The following is an 18035-nucleotide window of genomic DNA, read 5'->3' as shown; positions in this document are numbered from 1 at the left end:
AGGGCAGTCCAGCAGCTTTGCATTGTGGGTAAGCCCCCTCCCAGAATCCTCTCTGCTCTTGCTCAAAGGGCCTAGCTGCTTGGCCCTGTGGCATTAGCTCTTTGAAGGCCATTTCCCTGCTCTGCTTCCCTCTTAAGGGCTGGCGCTCAGCTAAAGAGGTGAAAGGGGACAGGTCGGCAGGGTTGGGGATGCTGCTCCTGGTCTGGGGGTGAGCATTTCTGCAGTCACCCCGCAGTACAGAAGTGTGTGGAAACAGGGAAGAGATAGGAGCTCAGGGATGCCTCTGTTGCCAGAGTTAACGTTGGAAGATCAAACTGAAAGGGCCGTGGGCTAAAAGATTTCACAGAGGCTCAGGGGAGAGCAAAGGGAACGAAGAGCCAAACACCCACGGGAGCTGTGTCACCCCCGCCCTCGATGGCGCTTTTAAAATCAAACGGCACAACCGCCCGCTCCCGAAGAAAGGGCAGCTGGGGTGGGGCCACTTGGCTTGAAAGTGGAATTTCTAGTGAGCCCCAAATCCCGGAAGCTGGGATGCAGCCGGTTTACTCCGGCCTCGGCCTGCAGCGGGAGACGTAGCTTATCAGGAAACAAAAAGATGCAGCTGAACTTTAGCCGGAATTATGGAGAGCAGATTCCCGAGTCTGAGGTGAAACACACAAGCCTGGTTTGCCTACCACGACGTGGCGAACCGACGCCATAGGAATCCCCCTCTTCTGGATCTCAGCTGGGGTTGGGTTTGCCAGGGAACTCCAAAGAGGCACCCAGGGGCCATAAAGAGGCGGAACGAATTGCTAGGATCAGCCAGTGCCTGGCACGGCCTCTGAACAGGGGACAGAGCATTTGGCAGGAATGTTACGGGGGGGGCAGGTTTTCAAGCTAAACATCCTGCTCCTGAAAGGATTGTCCAGTCAACCGAGTAAAAGCAGGTGACAGAGTTTTTACTGCTTTGTAACTTCAGCGCCACCGTAGGAGAAGATGCTGGGAACAAGGCAAACTAGCCCAATCGGAGCTCAGATTGAGGAGAGGAATTCGGACTCCAGTCATTTGCAGATTGAAGATCAACTGCGTTACGTGACGGCAGCAGACGCTGAACTCTGAACCCTTCCAGCCACGGCTGGGGAAGGAGCAGGATGCTTTGGGAGCTGCCGAGCCGAACGCCGTGACCTTCGCACTGGCCGCTGGAAGGCATCAGTGCCAAAACGAGAACATGGGGTCTGAAGGCTGTAGCGGACAAGAGGTGAAATCACCAGAAAGAGCTGCTGACACTCGCAGCTAGAGAGAAAAGACGTCCAGCGGTGACGACATCTGAGCACCTACTTAGTGTCTAAATCCAACTATCGGACCGGTGAACGCATCACCGGGATGTCCTTATGTCTGTCACATGCCACAGACTTTTTTCTGTGCTTTCTTCGAAGGTAAAAAATGCAGAATCTGTGACGCCAAAACTTTTTGCTGATTTGAGCCAGTTTCACCAAATTGTTTGGGTTGGGGGAAAAACAAACAAACCAACCAACCGAGTGAGGGAACCCGTCCCCCAAATCGAAACATTGTGTCTCCCCGTTTTCCAACTTTCTGTTCAAAGTCTCCTTTCATTTGATTAAAAACAAATGGTTTTAAATGGTGAGCAGTAAAACAACCCCTCTTGGTTGTGTCAAAATGTTTCACTCCACCCAGAACTATTTATTTTCCGAGTTGATCCATCAAAAGGTTTGGGTTTTAGACCAATCCGAAGCAAAAATGTATTCTGGAATCGCCAGGGAAGCACAAAATCCATTATTTGCACTGCTCCACGCTCTCCATCCAGGGGTTATTTTACCTCTGAATGTGGCACTGGTGCGACCACGGCTGGAACGCTACGCCCAGGTTTCAGGGAAGAGCTACGAGACTGATTCAAGGTTTGGAAAACCTGCCTTCGAGGGAGAAGCCAAAGCAATTAAGCTCTTGGAGTCTGACACAGAGAAGGCTAAGGGCTGACTCGATCACAGTCTATACAAGTTCCTCCGTGGGGAACACTTCACTCTAGCAGACGAAGCTGTGACAAGATCCAGTGGCTGGATGCTGAAGCTAGACAAGTTCAGACCAGAAATAAGGCGTAAATATTTAACCATGAGAGTAACTAACCATTGGAACGACTTATCAAGGGTCATGGTGGATTCTCCATCCCCGGTGATTTTAAAATCAAGAGCGCTGCTCCAGGAATTCCTGGGGGAGGGGGTGGTCTATGAGCAGCAGTATCTAGGTCAGATGAGACGAGCACGTGGTATCCAGGGTTTGTAGTTTCACACAAAGCCCCGGCACAGCTGAGATGGCGCTTACGAGCTAGCGGGACTCCCGGGCGCGTCGGAGGGAGAGACGGACCATTGTACCACGTCAGTCCCGGTCCGAGGGGAGAACGTAGCACTCGCAAGGCAGCGCCCCGGCGATCTTAAGGATTGGAAGTCGACCGAAGAGGTCAAAGGGGACAGGTCTCGGGCGCAGGGGTAGGAGCAGAAGTAGGGGGGCTCAGCAGCAGGGGCTTGGCAAGCTGCGGCTGGTCGGTTTGGGATACACAGTTTAATAAAACTCCAGTTTTTAGAAGTGTTCTGGGGCTGGGAGCGTCACGTAAACGCCTGTGCCCAGAATCCGCTCTGCTGTCACCAAGGGGCTCCCAGTGCACCAACCCGCATAGCATTGTGGGTAAGCACCCTCCCAGAACCCTCCCTGCCCCCAGTGTGTCCGCCTGCCCCCCAGCAGGGGAGGTACCTTGAGGGTCCGTTTATTCTGCTCCCGGTCGAATACGTAGACGCACCCGTCGTTAGCCCTGAGGAGGGGAAACTGAGGCATCAGGCAGCGAGGCTGGAGGTGGAGCAGGGTCTGAGGGGCACAGAGGGTGACCCTGCCCCCCTGGTGAAGAGGTATGGGCTTGAGGGGTGCCCAGCTGGTCTAACCCGGCTCAATGGGGCTCACCTCGCTATGCATTGTGGGTAAGAGCCACAGCGCATGGCTGGGTGGTCAACTGCTATCCCAGAATCCTCTCCGCTCTTGCCCATGGGCCTTTTAGAAAGGAGTGGGAGGGACTCCCAGAAGTCCATTGTGGGCAGTGGCCATCCCACCATGCAATATGGGTAAGGGCTGTCCCAGAATCCTCTCTGCTCTCGCCACATGACCAGATTGGAAATGCAGGAGCCCACCTGGGCTGCTCTTGGCTTTGGGGGTGCCCTTGTGACTTACCCGCCAAGCACCTCCCGCCCATCGGAGGAGACCGTGAGGGAGAAGACAGCGAACCGGCGCTCGTCCGGCCTGTGACGAGGAGAGACAGACAGACACTGAAATCCTGCGGCTGGGGGGAGGGGGTGGTCCTCAGAGTCCATGAATCTGTGGGTCCCCCTGCTCTTCCCCTTCCTTCATGCCTTTGGGGAGAACGGGATGGGCCTGTATTGCCCCCTGATGTGCTCATTTGAGGCGGATACCCAGCCTCCAATCTCATGCTTCAGGGCTGCAGCCTGCAGGGGTCAGGAAGCAATTGTGATGGACGTCTGGCCAGTTGCATTTTGGGTATTCCCTCCCCTCCATCTTCCCCTGAGGGATCAGGGATCAGCCACAGCAGGAGGTGGGACTCTAGAGGGAGTGGGCCAGGGACCTGAGGGGGCTCAGGGAATCTTTTCCCCTCAATGCCTGGCTGGTGGCTCTTTCTCCCATGCTCTGGGTCTAACTGATCCTCCGATCAGGGGGTCAGGGAGGGCTCTCCCCTCAGGACAGATTGGCAGCGACCCAGGGTCAGGGGGGTGGAGGTGGGGAGAAGAATCCCCTCCCTCTGTAAAGTGGGGCATACGTCGCCTGCCGGGCAATCACCCCCACCCAGACCACAATGACCAATAGCCCCTTTAATCCCCCCATATCAGGATAGCTGATCCCTCCAGCCCCCCATATAATGGCAGTCCCTCCCCCCCCATTACCTCAGATCCAGTGCTGTGTGGACGTCTCCGTCGCCATAGATGTTACAGATGTGAACTGGGGGAGGGAGGTAGGGAGAGAGACACTGGTCAGTGCTTCCTGCCTGGGGGCAGGGCTAAGGCAGGCTCCGCCCCCAGTCCCTACTCACTGTAGTCGGACCAGCTGGAGTAGAGGAAGTGGCCTCCGTCGGGGGTGAAGGTGACGTCCAGGACGCTCCAGCCCACGTCCCGCGCCCGGATGCTCTTGAACTTCCGGAAGCCTCCGTAGCGGCAGTCGTACAGGCGGATCGTCTGGTCTGGGAGGGGGGCAGGGAGAGAAGCGAGGGTTTAGGAGGGAGGATGCTAGGATGGCCCGTACCCACAATGCAAAGCGGGGAGGGGGCAGCGCTGAGCGTCTACCACACACTGCAGGACAGAATGGATTCTGGGAATTCTACTCACAATGCAAAGGTGTAAGCGCCCTCCCAGAATCCTCTCTGCTTGCCCCCAGGGCAGCCTAGCCATTGTGCATTGTGGGAAATAGCCTCCCAGAATCCTCTCTGCTCTTGCCCAAGAGCTTCCTGCACAACTCAGCTGCTTTGCATTGTGGGTAAAGGCCCTCCCAGATTGCTCCCCTGAAGGACCCTCAGATGGGACCGGAGAGGATTCTGGTAGAGTGGTTACCCACAATGCACAAGGGCATGACCCTGACCCACAATGCCAAGCGGGTGGGTGGCACTGCAAGCCGTTACTACCCTCTTCTGAAAGGCAGAAGGCGAGAGAATTCTGGGATGTTGCTTACCCACAAGGCCAAGCAGCCGGGTGGCAGTAGGAGCCCTGTGGCAAGAGCAGAGGGGATTGTGGGTAAGCTGGTAAACCACCCCAAGCCCTGCCCTCCCATACCTTGACAGGCGGACATGAAGAGCTGTCCATCCCTGGAGTAGACGCCGCAGAAGGCCTTCTGGGAGTAGGAGTCGGTGAACACCAGCTGGTTGGGCAGGAAGCTGGGGGGGCGCAGAGAGCACTGGGTCAGTGGAGAGTCCCCTGCCAGTGCCCCCCACTCCCCCCCACTCCGCTGATACTCACTGGGACATCACACGGGAGCGCTCGCCCGGGGAAAAGCTGCTGTTGTGGCACAAGCCCCACTCTCTCTGCAGAGGGAGCAGAGCAGGTGTGAGAACTCCAGAGTCCCTGTGCTCTAACCCACCAGAGCCCACTCCCCTTCGGCCCCAGGGCTCCCCTGCAGGAGGGGCCACGTACCTGGCGGAGGAGGTGGGGGATGCTGCGGCCAGCTTGCCTGGAGCCCAGCATCCCATTTGCCAGCTGGATCTGGGTTTTGATCTCATTATTTTCCACGTCCCGTGTGTCAGGCGCGGAGTCCACTGCGGGGGGGGGGGGGGGGGGGGGGGGGGGGGGGAAGGGGGGCGGGCAGAGAGATGTACCAGGTATAAATAACAGCGGAGAATAGAACCCAGGAGTCCTGGCTCCCAGCCGCTCCCTTGCTCTAACCACTAGCCCACACTCCCATCCCAGAACCAGGGATAGAACCCAGGAGTCCTGGCGCCCAGCCCCCCCGCTCTAACCACTAGCCCCCGTTCCCCTCCCAGGGCTGGGGACAGAGCCCCGGGGTCCTGGTCTGTACCTGGGGGGTTGTAACGGTCTCCCAGCCGCCCCTCCCAGGCGCTGTCGTTGTCATCGTCCGAATCGGACAGCGTCTGGACCACCTGGACACTGGCTGCGCCTCCGCCCTGCACCAACCGAATCTGACCTCTGCGGGTTGCAGAAACCAGAGCTCATTCATCAGCCCGACCTCCCCTTCAGCCCCCTCCCCAAACCCTAGCCCAGGAGGCCTCTGGCATCACAGAACCCAGGAGTCCAGGGTGCGCCATCTAGAAACCTGCATTCGTTTCCTGTTCTCAAAATTCAGTGTCCTGGTGTGAAGGATTCGTCGATTCTTAGGCTAGAAGGGAGCCGCGTGATCATCTGGGCCAAATCCTCTCGGCTCCTGCGTGATATTCCCCCAGCACTGTAGCTTTCGGGGCACAGAGTCTCCCCGGGAACTTGGGGTCACCTGATGAGCCGCTATTTAATTCCAGTCCCGAAGAGGTTAAATCTGAGCTTTCCCCTTTTCCCGCCTGCCCCCCCCCCCGTGCTGATGGTTCCGACTGGATTTTCTGCTTGCGTGTCACGGGATCCCGCAGGGAAGAGGTCTGCCAGGACCAGCCAGGGAGTGACTGAGGTCGCTTTCTTCCACTGATTCGATCCGGCAGCAGAGTCGTCATTGCATTTACACTGCATCCTGTCTTGTGATTCCACTTGGGAGGGGAAGGGAGAAGCCCCAAAGCCCACTCCCTATGCCAGCTGAGGCCAGATCGGAGCTGGCACCATCCTGGGGCAGACGTAGGGTTGCCAACCCTCCCAGATTAGCCAGGAGTCTCCTAGAATCAGCCTCGATCTCCCAGAGGCTACTGAACCCAATCCGAGAGATTTTTGGCCGCTAAAAGTCGAGTGGCGCAGCGGGCCTAAGGCAGGTTCGCTACCTGCCTGCCCTGGCTCCGTGCAGCTCCTGGAAGCAGCTGGCACCTCCAGCTCCTAGGTGCAGGGGAAGCCAGGGGGTCTCTGCGCACTGCCCCCACCCTGAGCGCTGGCTCCACAGCTCCCATTGGCTGGGAACCAGCAGGCAGAGGCAGCATGCAGAACTACCTGGATGCCCCCGAGCCTAGGAGCTGGACATGCCGATCCCTTCTGGGAGCCCCCCCGAAGTAAGCACTGCCCAGAGCCTGCACCCCAAGCCTCTTCCTGCACCCCAACCCCCTGCCCCAGCCCAGAGCCCCCTCCCACACCCAAAGTCCCTCCCAGAGCCAGCTCCCTGCATCCCATCCTGCACCCCAAACCTCTACCCTTCCCAGGCTGAGCCCAGAGCCCCCTCCCACACTCCCAACTCCTCGGCCCCCCCCACAGCCCAGAGCCCACACCCAACCCCCTGCCCCAGCCCTGAGCCCCCCCTGCACCGAAACTCCCTCCCGGAGCCTGCAACCCAAACCCCCTCCTGCACCCCAACCCACTGCCCTGGCCCGGTGAAACTGAATGAGGGTGGGGGAGAGCGGGGGATGAAATAAATGGGGGGCGTGGCCTCATGGAAAGGGCGGGGCAAGGGTTTTGGGGTTTGTGCAATTAGACAGTTGGCAACTCTAGGCAGATGGGAGGACTCCCTGTGCTGCACGTAGGGGAGTAGGCAGTGAAGTAAATTACCTGCGCAGTAGATATGCCAGTACCTGGGCCAGATCCACATCTTCGTCCTCCTCCTCCTCCTCCTCACTCCGCAGGATCCTGGAGCCCCTCTGGGGCCTGCCGTCCTGGGGGTCCCGGCCCCCAGAGCTGGCACTGCTGCTGCTACGGGAGCCCATGCTTATGGCATTGTCTGGAACTAGGCTCAGGGGTTCGCTGTGTTGGCTCCTCTCCCACTCCCCCCACAGCCAATCAGGAACAAGAAGCTCCCTGAAAGGAAAACCTTTAGCCACAAATCAGAGGCCTTCAGACTCAGGAGGCAGGACTGCCTCCATTCAATATACCTCAGCAACCTACCAATCACAGCCCTTTATACTCAGGGAAGGGTATGGTCCCCACTCAATATACCACAGCCACCCACCAATCACAGCTCTTTATACTCAGGGGACGGTATGGTCCCCATGCAATATACCACAACCACCCACCAATCAGAGCCCTTCAGACTCAGGGGGCAGTACTGTCCTCCTCAATATACCACAGCCACCCACCAATCACAGCCCTTCAGACTCAGAGGCCCATTGTGCTACATACTGCAGCTGCCCACCAATCAGATCTGTACATTCAGTGCCCCCTCCCTTCCCCACCAATCAGAGGAGCCTGTGCTCAAGAGACACACTTGCTCCCCTCAATATAGCACAGGAACCCACCAATGACATGTTAGCAGCCATCCACCAATCAGAGCACCTTATACTCAGGGGGCACTCTTGCTCCCCTCAGTGTGCCACCCACCAATCACAGGGGCCTGTTGACTGCACAACCAACCACAGCCTCGATTCTTGCTCCCTCTCATATGCCAGACTCTAATCCACTAATCAGCTCCTTCTACCCCCTGCACCAACCAGGGGGCTTCTTACGGTCAAGAGAGCCACCCACCAATCAGAGCGCCATTCCCCCAGGCCCATCAATCAGAACGTCCCATACTTAGGGCGACACTTGCTACCCCAGTCCACAACCCAGCTCCCTTCCCCCCCTCACCAATCAAAACCCACCTGACTCCCCCAACAACCTCCTCCCCCTCCCCTGCGAGCCGGCCGTGGCCAATCAGAAACCACTCCAAACTCTCTCCCCTCCCTTCCCCTAACCGCGAGACCTTCCTCACCCTCTAACGGCCGCAGCGCGAAACCTTGTTTACATCTTTGGAACTGCAGCCGCCTCTAACGGAACAAGAGAGGGGGAGGGACAAGCCCGGCGCCCTCTGATTGGCTCCTCCTCTGAACATCACGTAGGGTAGAGGGCATTGTAGAAAATTCGGACACGTTGATTGGCCCTCCGCCTTCGCGACAGGGGAGGCGGGGATTTGAAGTACAGGCCAGTTCGCTGATTGGGTTGAGAGTGACAGCTTTGGAAGAGGCGGGTCTATGGTGATGCACGGGCTCTCTGATTGGACAGTTACCATATGAATGGCACTCGAAACGGGGAAGTGGGACAGTGGGTATTTGGTTAGCATGGAGTGATTGATAGCCTTAAAAATAGCCCTCGCTCTCTGATTGGATAATAGTGACAGATAGCGTAATAATTACTCCTTTAAAAGAAGGCGTCGGCTCTCCTGATTGGACATTAAAAAAGATTGACAGGCCATGTGGTAGGCAGGCTCCCAAGGGACACTGATTCTCTGACTTGACAAGGGCTTGGTTGAGAGCACAGATTGGGAGGCGAGCAGTGAGAGCGAACCAGCTCCCTGATTGGACAATGGATCGGTGATTGACGGGACAGTAGGCGGGCCTGAGAGAATCCTGGCTCCCCGCCCGAATAGATGGTGTTTTACGATTGACGGACACCAGGGGGCTCCACAGCTCCTGATTGGCTGGGGGAAGATCTATAAACCATCAAATGGGGAGCCCCGCCCCGCCCTGTCTGGCGTCACTTTATACCCGGCCCCTAACGCCCCCCGCCCCGCCCCCTTCCCGCGTCACTTTATACCCGGCCCCTAACGCCCCCCGCCCCGCCCCCTCCCCGCGTCACGTTCTACCTGGCCCCTAACGCCCCCTGCCCCCTCCCTGCGTCACTTTATACCCGGCCCCTAACGCCCCTCAACCCACCCCCATCCCATAACACTTTATACCCGGCCTCTAACGCCCCTCAACCCACCCCCATCCCATGACACTTTATACCCGGCCCCTAACGCCCCTCAGCCCACCCCCATCCCATGACACTTTATACCCGGCCCCTAACGCCCCTCAACCCACCCCCATCCCATGACACTTTATACCTGGCCCCTAACGCCCCTCAACCCACCCCCATCCCATGACACTTTATACCTGGCCCCTAACGCCCCACCCCTCCATAACGGCAGCCTTTGCGCCCCCCGCATTGCCCCACCCCGCCGCTCACCGGTCTCTGCACTTATCCCGACCCCAGGTCAGGATGAACCAAAGGGGCCGCGTGGCCACCGCTGGCCCAGGGAGCAGTTGGGGTCCCCTCCCTCTCTACCCCGTTCCCCACTCCAGTCACCAGCCACGGTCCTTCAGATCCTTTTATTGTTTGACACTCATGTCTCGTTAACAGGGATTAGTAACAAAAGCCCATTGTGTAGTACCGAGAGCCCCAGCGCTGAACCCCCCGTCGCTTCCGCTCCCGCCCCCACTTCGGCCCAGCCTGCGCCCGGGAAATACCAGCCATCGTCCGCCCCGGCTCACCCCCCTTCCCTGTCTCCATCAACCCCCTTCGCCCAGCCGGGCCAGGGTCGGGGGGGTCACCGGGAGCCGTCCCGCCCTGCATTGAAGGCAAAATCTTCCTGAGGGTCCGTTAGAGGGGCAGGCCCCGGGACAAGCGCTGGAAAGGAAGAAGAGGGGTGGGGGTTGCTGAGCTCACCTCAGCTTGACGGCAAGAGCCCACCGGGAGGGAGGGCTGGTGCGGCTGGAAGAACCGATTGAGGATTTGGGGGGAAGACGGGGGCTTGGGGGGGTTCCGGTTTGAGGTGGGACTCAGGGCTTAAAGAGAAAGGGACGGGGTGTCCTGGTGTGGTTAGATGATGGGTCGGCAGAGTTGAGAATTTGGCCGGCATCCCACCGGGGGAGGGGCGTTGAGCACTGGGGTGAGGATGGGTGGTGATGGAGAAGTCTAGCATATCCTGAGTTGATTTATTGTTAATACTGCTTAGGAACTGGGCTTGGGCTGAGTTACGGGTGGCAAACAGTCAGTGCGGTTGAGAGATCCAGCCACGGACGGTGGTTCCTTTTTAGTGTTGCAACGGGGGCACAGATCATGGTTAAAATAAGCCTTACCGTCAGAGCTAAGCCTGGAGGACGCTAGGTTTGCATTCATGTGCTGATGTTGGGTTTAAGGAGGACAGGGTTGGCGGTAGATGCCGAGGCCCCGGTTTGTGTGAAGAGCTGGACCCGATGGCGACACCCAGCTGGGTCGTTCCAACCTCACAAGTGATTATATTAAAATCAGGCTGGAAGGAAGGTCAACCTTTCAAGGGGACAAGATGGCTGACTCATGGGCACGGAAACAAGATGGCAGAACCATGGTCAAGAGGAGAAAAATGGGCAGCCCACATCCAGGAACCAAGATGGTGGACATCGTCAAGGAAACAAAATGGCCAATCCGTGTCAAGGAAACAAGAAGGCCGTCCCATGTCAGTTGAAGAAGATGGCAGAACCACAGTCAAGAAAAGAAAATGGCCAACCCACATTGAGGGAAGAAAATGGTGGAACCATGATTAAGGGAACAAAATGGCTGACTCCTCAAGCAAACAAGATAGTGGAACCACGGTCAAGAGAAGAAGACTGCCAACCCACGTCAAGGGAAGACGACAGCTGACTTGCAGCAAGGCACTGAGATGGCGGCGGCGTTGGGCATTGGGCAAGGCGGGGGAATGCTATGTAAACAAACTCCACGAGGGCCGTGTCTTTGGTGGGCCGCCTCCCTGCCCCCCCTCACATCTTCTTCACCCGGCTCTCCAGCCCCTCGAGTTCCCTCATCACCTCCCGGGGCAGGTCGTCGTTGACCTGCTCGGTCAGGTACTTGCGCACCTCCAGCGCCTCCTGCTCCCAGAAGGCCTTGGGCAGGGAGAAGAGCTCTTGGAAGTCCACCTTGGCCAAGCCCTGGAGGTCAAGGGCCCCTTCCCGGGGCACATAGCCGATGGGCGTCTCCCACGCGCTCTCCTCCCCTTCCACCCGCCGGAAGATCCAGTCCAGCACCCGCGAGTTCTCCCCGAAGCCTGGCCACAGGAAGTTGCCGGCCGCGTCCTTGCGGAACCAGTTGACGTGGAAGATCTTGGGGAGATGGACCCCGCGCCGCTCCTCCATGCCCAGCCAGTGCTCCAAGTAGCGCCCAAAATTGTACCCGAAGAAGGGGCGCATGGCGAAGGGGTCGTGCATGATCACCTTGCCTGGAGGGGGGGGTGGAGAAGCAGGGAGGGTAGGTCAGCCAGGGAGTTATGGGTAACCGGGGATTGTGGGATTGCAACACAAAGGACTGTGGGTAAGTGGGGGTGGCGGGAATCTGCCACAAAGGACTGCGGGTAATCAGGGAGAGTGGGAGGGCAGCGCAAAGGACTGTGGGTAAAACAGGGGAGGCCATTGCAAAGGACTGTGGGTAAATCAGGCATTGTGGGAATCTACCACATTGGACTGTGAGTATTCAGCAAGAGTGGGATTCTGGGGCAATGGATTGTGGGGGATTTGGCACTGCAGGACTCCAGCGCAAAGGACTGTGGATAGCCTGCCATTGCTGGACAGTGGCCCAGTGGACTGTGGGTAATGGGGAGACACTGGGATGGTGCAATGGGCAACCCCCGCAGGGAGCCCCGGAGCTCCTGTTTCCCAGGGAGGGGGGTAAAGGAGCACGGGACCCAGGCGTCCGGGGGCCTTTACCTTTGTGTTCGGCAGCCGCGGTGGACTCGGACCTCATGGCGCTGCCCACGAAGACGCCGTGCCGCCAGTTGAAGGCTTCGTAAACCAGGGGCACCCCTGGGGAGAGGGAGAGAGCGGTGTGAGCCCGCTGAGGGACCCAGGAGTCCAAGGGGAGGCAAGAAAGGTGGGCGGGGGGGGTTACCTTGGGGTCTCCTCCCGCCGAAGATGATGGCGTCAATGGGGACGCCCTCGGGGGACTCCCAGGCCGGGTCCATGATGGGGCACTGGCGGGCCGGGGCGCAGAACCGGGAGTTGGGATGGGCGCACGGCTCCTTGGCACCTGGCGCAGAGAGAGACGTTAGGGGGCGCCGTGGGGAGGGGCCGGCAAGGGGCACCTCCCCGCGGGCAGTGGGGGGAGGGGGAAATGGCCGTGGCCCTACCCGGCTCCCAGGGCCGCCCCAGCCAGCTGGTGACGGAGGTGCCGGGGGGCAGGACCTGGTCGATGCCCTCCCAGTAGACGCCCCCCTCGCTGGTCTCGCCCACGTTGGTGAAGAGGGTGTTGCGCTGTATCGTGTGCATGGCGTTGGGGTTGGTCTTCATGGAGGTGCCCGGTGCCACCCCGAAGAACCCGTTCTCAGGGTTGATCGCCCGCAGCCGGCCTGGGGGAGAGGAGAGGGGGTTAGCTGGGGATCCTCCCTGAGGGACCCCCCCATCACCACACTGGATCCCCCAGACACCCTCTCTCCAGACGAGCTTCCCCCTCCCCAGCCCTTCACCTTGGGGTTTCCCCCACATCCCCCCTGTGCCCCATCCCAGATCTGCTGCCCCCATCCTCGGTGTGTCCCCCCAACACCTCCCTTTTGCCCCCCCCGATCTCACCCTCGCTGTCAAACTTCATCCAGGCGATGTCGTCCCCGACGCACTCCACCCGCCAGCCCGCCAGCGTGGGGTTCATCATGGCCAGGTTGGTTTTCCCGCAGGCACTGGGGAACGCGGCTGCCACATACTTCTTCCGCCCCTCGGGGTTGGTGATGCCCAGGATCTGGGGGGGGGCCCCAGGGTGAGTGGGAACATTAGGGGCTCAGGTGGGCTCCCCGCACTCCACCAGGGAGAGCACAGGGGCAGCAGAGAGCAGGAAACCACCCACAATTCTTTGCAATGTGGACTTGGGCTACCATTACCCACAGTGCTTTGCAACACAATCTTGGGCTACCCAGCAACCCCCAATCCTTTGCAACAAAGCCCAGCTGCTCCAAATTTACCCACAATCCTTTGCAACACACTCTCCAATTACCCACAGTCCTCGGCACAGTAGCCCTACTGCGGCCAATTACCTACAATCCTTGGTGCCTGAATCATTCTGGCCCACCATCTTTTGCAACAGGCTCTTGCTCCCCCAAACTACCCATCATCCTTTGCACCAGACTCCCATTCTCCCTGGTGACCCACAATCCTTTGTGGTCATGTGCTGGGCACTCAGATTACCCACCGTGCTTTGCAACTGAGGCTGGCTCCTGTCAGCCTCCCACAAGCCTTTGCACCCGCCTCCTGCGTGAGCCAATTCCCCTCTGACCCCCTGCTCAGGGCCAGTGCCCCCGGGGGTTGAACTGGGAGGCCCTTTGCCCGCCCCATTGGCGTCAGACACAGCCCCATTCACCTGGGATGTCAACAGGGCCTGGGCATTTATTAACTAATATTTGCTCGTTAAATATCCGGGGAGCGAAGGTGTAAACACAGAGTGGCCTTTGGTCCCGGCCTGCCAGGCTCAGACCCCAGGAGTCCTGGCTCCCAGCCCCTCCCCTCCCAAAGCCATGGAGAGAACCCAGGAGTCCTGGCTCCCAGCCCCTCCCCTCCCAAAGCCATGGAGAGAACCCAGGAGTCCTGGCTCCCAGGCCCTCCAGCTCTACCCACTCAACTCCACCTGAGCTGGGGAAAGGAACCCAGGCGTCCGGGCCCCGCCCCTCACCAGCATGTGTTCGGCCAGCCACCCCTCGTCCTTGGCGATGCGGGAAGCAATGCGCAGGGCGAAGCATTTCTTCCCCAGCAGCGAGTTCCCACCATAGCCGCTGCCGAAGGAGACGATCTCCCGCCTGTCGGGGACGTGGGCGATCAGGGTCTTCTCGGGGTTGCAGGGCCAGTTGTTCACCAGGTCCTCTGGGGGGTGGGGCGCAGAGATGGAGGATTAGGGGGTGAAGGTGTCTGGGGTATCGTCCCACTGCTCGCACCAGCAATTGGGGGGTTGGTACGGGAGGGTTACCCCACCGCGCCCACCAATGTCAGGGGCTGTATATGCATCTCTGCAGGCATTAGCCCAGCCCCCAACATGGTGGGTGACGTGGGATATGTGTGTCTCTCTGTGGGGGGCCTTATCCCACCTTGCCCACCAATGCACCCACCAATGTTGGGGGCCAAGCTATGTGTCTCTCTGGGGCATTACCCCCCCCACCCACCCATGGGACGGATTGGGCTGTGTGTGCCCAGGGGAGTTATCCCATTGCACCCACCAACAGCCCAGGACTCACCTTCCAGGGGCAGGGGGCGCCCCACGGAGTGGAGGCACTTGACAAACTCCCCCTCGCCCAGGGCACGGAGGACGGGGGCCCCCATCCGGGTCATGATCCGCATGCTGGCCACCACGTAGGGGGAGTCCGTCAGCTGCACACCGATCTTCGAGAGTGGGGAGCCAATGGGGCCCATGCTGTAGGGGATGATGTACATGGTGCGGCCTGGAGGGGGAGACAGAGCGATGGGCATAGGCGTATGGGGGCCCATTTCCCACCCCCCAGTGCCCCCTAAAGGGGAAGGGCCCGTCACCTTTCATGCAGCCGGGGAACCGGCCGTCCACGGCCTCCTGGAAGGCTTTGGGGCTCATCCAGTTGCCCAGCTGCCCCTTGGCACCCCCGGCGGGGATGGGCACCGTGTCTCGCTGGTTCTCCGTCACGATCACTGTCTTGCTCTCCACCCGCGCCACGTCCTTGGGGTCCGTCCGGGCCAGCCAGCTGGGCGGGGAAAGAGCCAGGGAGTCATTCCACCCTCAGCACCCCCTCCTCCAGGGACCCAGGCGTCCGGGACAGCGGGGAGATCGGGATGGGGAATGGGACCCAGGTGTCCGGGACGGCAGGGAGATTGGGATGGGGAATGGGACCCAGGCGTCCGGGACGGAGCTGCAGCCCCTGTGGGGGGAGATCGGGATGGGGAACGGGACCCAGGCGTCCGGGATGGCGGGAGATCGGGATGGGGAAGGGGACCCAGGTGTCCAGGACGGTGCCACAGCCCCTGGGCGGGGAGGGATCGGGACGGGGAATGGGACCCAGGTGTCCGGGATGGCGGGGAGATCAGGATGGGGAATGGGTCCCAAACGTCCGGGACGGTGCCGCAGCCCCCGGGCGTGGAGGGATCGGGATGGGGAAGGGGACCCAGGCGTCCAGGACAGGGCCGCAGACCCTGGGCAGGGAGGGATAAGGACGGGGAACTGGACCCAGGCGTCCGGGATGGCGCCACAGCCCCCAGAGGGAGGATCTTAGGATAGCCAAGAGCCTATTGCAAAGGACTGTGGGTAACTGGGGAGAGCAGGACAAGGGATAGTGGGTAATTTGGCCCCACCAGTGCAAAGGACTGTGGGTAAATTGGCACAGCGGGAACCTACTGCAGAGGATTGTGGGCAATTTGCAAGAGCAGGAGCAGAGGCTTGTGGGTAGTTTGTAGGAGCGGGACAGTGATGCAAAGGACTGTGGGTAGTTTGGCTTGAATGGTGAGGAGGGGAATGGACCGATACGGGGCAGGGGACCCAGGCGTCCGGGAGGCACCTACCAGTTCTCATATTTGTCCAGCTGTTTGATGACGCCCTCATCCTCCAGTAGCCCTAGGATGGCCCCGTTCTCAGCCTCGGAGCCGTCGCAGACGTGAACGTTTCCGGGCTGGCACAGCTGCACCCCGTGCTCCACGAACGGCCGCAGCCGGCCTGGGAGCCGGCCCAGGTCCCCGCTCGGCACCCGCAGGGCATGGGCTGACCGGACCGGTGCCCCCCACCAGCACCGCAGGGAGCGGGCACCCTGCCTGCAACGAGGAGAGGGGGTGAGGACAGGCTGGGGCCAGATCTTCCACAAGAGCGTGTGAGCTCGCACAAGCCTCTCTGGGTATGCGCCAGAGCATGTGGGCTTGCAATGAAGTGTGCACACGTGCTCACACTCCCACGTGGCAGAGCCCACATGAGAGTGTGCGCGCTTGCACACAGGTTCCCGAGCGGGCGCTGCGGGGATAGAAACATGCAGAAGGCTGCCCGGCCACGCACTGGGGTGGAAACGCTTCTGCCAGCATGGCTTAGTGTGCACAAGACTGCGTGAGCTTGCACAAGCATTTGTGAGTGTGCGCAAAGGCTTGTGTACTTGCATAAACTCACATGAGCGTGGACAAGAATGTACGTGTTTGCACAAGTGTATCAGAGCATGCAGAGGACTGCATGAGCTTGCACAAGCATTTGAGTGTGCACAAAAGCCTGTGTGCTCGCCTGAGCGTGCATGAGAATGCACACATTTACACAAGTGGGATAGAGCATGCACAAGAGTGCATAGATTTTCACAAGAGTGCATGTGTTTACATGTGCTTTCATAAGCACTCCTGGCGGTGCCTGATGTGAAATAATCGTGCAAATGCGTCGCAGAGCAAAGAGGCTGCTGGGAGCACTCCGAGCTGGATACAGATTTCCACAACGCTCGTGATGCCGGGATATGCTGTGGTGACTCTGTGGCGAGCATGCCGACGCATGTTCGAAGCACAGAAGCCCCCAGGCGTTTGCACGAGGATCTGCGAGTGTGCGAGGAGAGCAACCATGTTTGTGCGAGGGCATCAGTGCCGTGTCAGACCCCACACGCTTGTGACGCATGTCAGAGCGTGCAGAGGCAGCCCCCACCCCACCAGGTGGGAGGGGACCTCTGCTAGACTAGACCAAACCTGCCCCCTGCCCAGCACTCCCCCATGCCCCTCACACGAGGGCGTGTGCCCCACAGCCGCCTCTGATTGGCAGGCTGCCTGGAGCGGGGGTGGGGGCAGCTGGCAGGGCAAAGAGCAAGAGGCAAGACACGTTGCCTGGACTTTCACCTGGTGGCCGCTGGGGATTCTGGGTAGGGAGATCAGGGGGGCGGGGGAGTACAGGGGCAGCCCCCCAGAGGGGGATCGGCCAGGACGTGCTGTCCCCAGCGCTGACCCTGGGGACACTTGCCCAATCAGGGGTGGATCCCAGCCAGAGAAAAGCGGCTGCCTCTGGGGTGGGGCACAGCCACACATAACGCAGCAGCCCCCTCCCCAGGGCGGGGAGAGCGCCCCCTGCTGCGGGCTGCGGGCCGGGAGTGAGGGGCACCCCTCGGTCTCCCGTCCAAGCTCCTGCCCGGCCCTGACCCTGCTGAGCGGAAAAACAAAGCACCACGGAGCCGCTTTGGGCCAGTCCCGGCGGGGCGGGGGGCGGAGCCGGGGGAGGGGCAGGTGACGTGGAGGCAACACAAGGAAGTGAGGGCCTGAGCCCTGAGAAACACAACACACGATTCCCCCCCCCCCGCAAGCTGCCAGGGCCCCTCACTCCCGACCTGCAGCCCCCCCCAGCCCTGCCAGGGCCCCTCACTCCCGACCTGCAGCCCCCCGCCAGCCCAGCTCTGGGCCCCCATAGAGCGGGCACTGAAGGGAAAGGAAAAGGGAATGAATGAAGATGGGGCAGAGGAATGGGGGTTCAGGGGCACATAGGGGTGCAGGACGGGGGTTCGGGGTACAGAGGGGGTGCAGGAGGATGAAGGTCCGGGGGCACATAGGGGTGCAAGACCGGGGTACATGGGTGCAGGAGGACGGGGGTTCGGAGGCACAGAAGGGTGCAGGACCGGGGTACATAGGGGGTGCAGGAGAACGGGGGTTCGGGGTACATAGAGGTGCAGGACGACGGGGGTTCGGGGGCACATAGGGGTGCAGGAGAACGGGGGTTCGGGGGTACATAGAGGTGCAGGAGAACGGGGGTTCGGGGGCACATACGGGTGCAGGACCGGGGTACATAGGG

General features: G+C 60.1%; 2 protein-coding genes across 5 annotated transcripts in view; both read right to left on the bottom strand.

Moving 5' to 3' along the window:
• The window catches only part of DCAF11 (DDB1 and CUL4 associated factor 11), a 12494-nt gene extending 4092 nt beyond the window's left edge, over positions 1–8402 (bottom strand). Inside the window, exons 1-10 of one of the 4 annotated variants that reach the window (XM_024206046.3) lie at positions 8299–8402; positions 7164–7409; positions 5554–5681; positions 5172–5293; positions 4998–5062; positions 4815–4915; positions 4082–4228; positions 3936–3990; positions 3211–3279; positions 2743–2800 (exon numbers count right to left, since the gene is read on the bottom strand). In XM_024206046.3, coding sequence (XP_024061814.1) covers positions 2743–2800; positions 3211–3279; positions 3936–3990; positions 4082–4228; positions 4815–4915; positions 4998–5062; positions 5172–5293; positions 5554–5681; positions 7164–7318 — 900 coding nt within the window. In that variant the 5' untranslated portion in view covers positions 7319–7409; positions 8299–8402. Of the gene's footprint in view, positions 1–2742; positions 2801–3210; positions 3280–3935; positions 3991–4081; positions 4229–4814; positions 4916–4997; positions 5063–5171; positions 5294–5553; positions 5682–7163; positions 7423–7846; positions 7867–7928; positions 8049–8298 lie in introns of those variants that run through there. The other 3 variants (XM_024206047.3, XM_024206048.3, XM_024206049.3) reach the window with 3 other exon arrangements.
• A 2417-nt stretch (positions 8403–10819) lies between these two features.
• PCK2 (phosphoenolpyruvate carboxykinase 2, mitochondrial) overlaps positions 10820–18035 on the bottom strand; it is a 7558-nt gene continuing 342 nt past the window's right edge. The window contains exons 2-10 of the mRNA XM_026658424.2: positions 15809–16054; positions 14813–14997; positions 14521–14724; positions 13965–14152; positions 12878–13040; positions 12439–12657; positions 12201–12338; positions 12020–12115; positions 10820–11535 (exon numbers count right to left, since the gene is read on the bottom strand). Of these exons, the coding sequence (XP_026514209.1) occupies positions 11081–11535; positions 12020–12115; positions 12201–12338; positions 12439–12657; positions 12878–13040; positions 13965–14152; positions 14521–14724; positions 14813–14997; positions 15809–16054 (1894 nt within the window). The 3' untranslated portion in view covers positions 10820–11080. The remainder of the gene's footprint in view (positions 11536–12019; positions 12116–12200; positions 12339–12438; positions 12658–12877; positions 13041–13964; positions 14153–14520; positions 14725–14812; positions 14998–15808; positions 16055–18035) is intronic.

This window comes from Terrapene carolina, unplaced genomic scaffold (assembly GCF_002925995.2).
Source record: "Terrapene carolina triunguis isolate 2854851 unplaced genomic scaffold, T_m_triunguis-2.0 Scaffold444, whole genome shotgun sequence".
In the NCBI taxonomy this organism is placed as follows: Eukaryota; Metazoa; Chordata; order Testudines; family Emydidae; genus Terrapene; species Terrapene triunguis.
The sequence above is the reverse complement of the archived record's forward strand: the minus strand, read 5'-3'. Positions and strand labels throughout refer to the sequence as shown.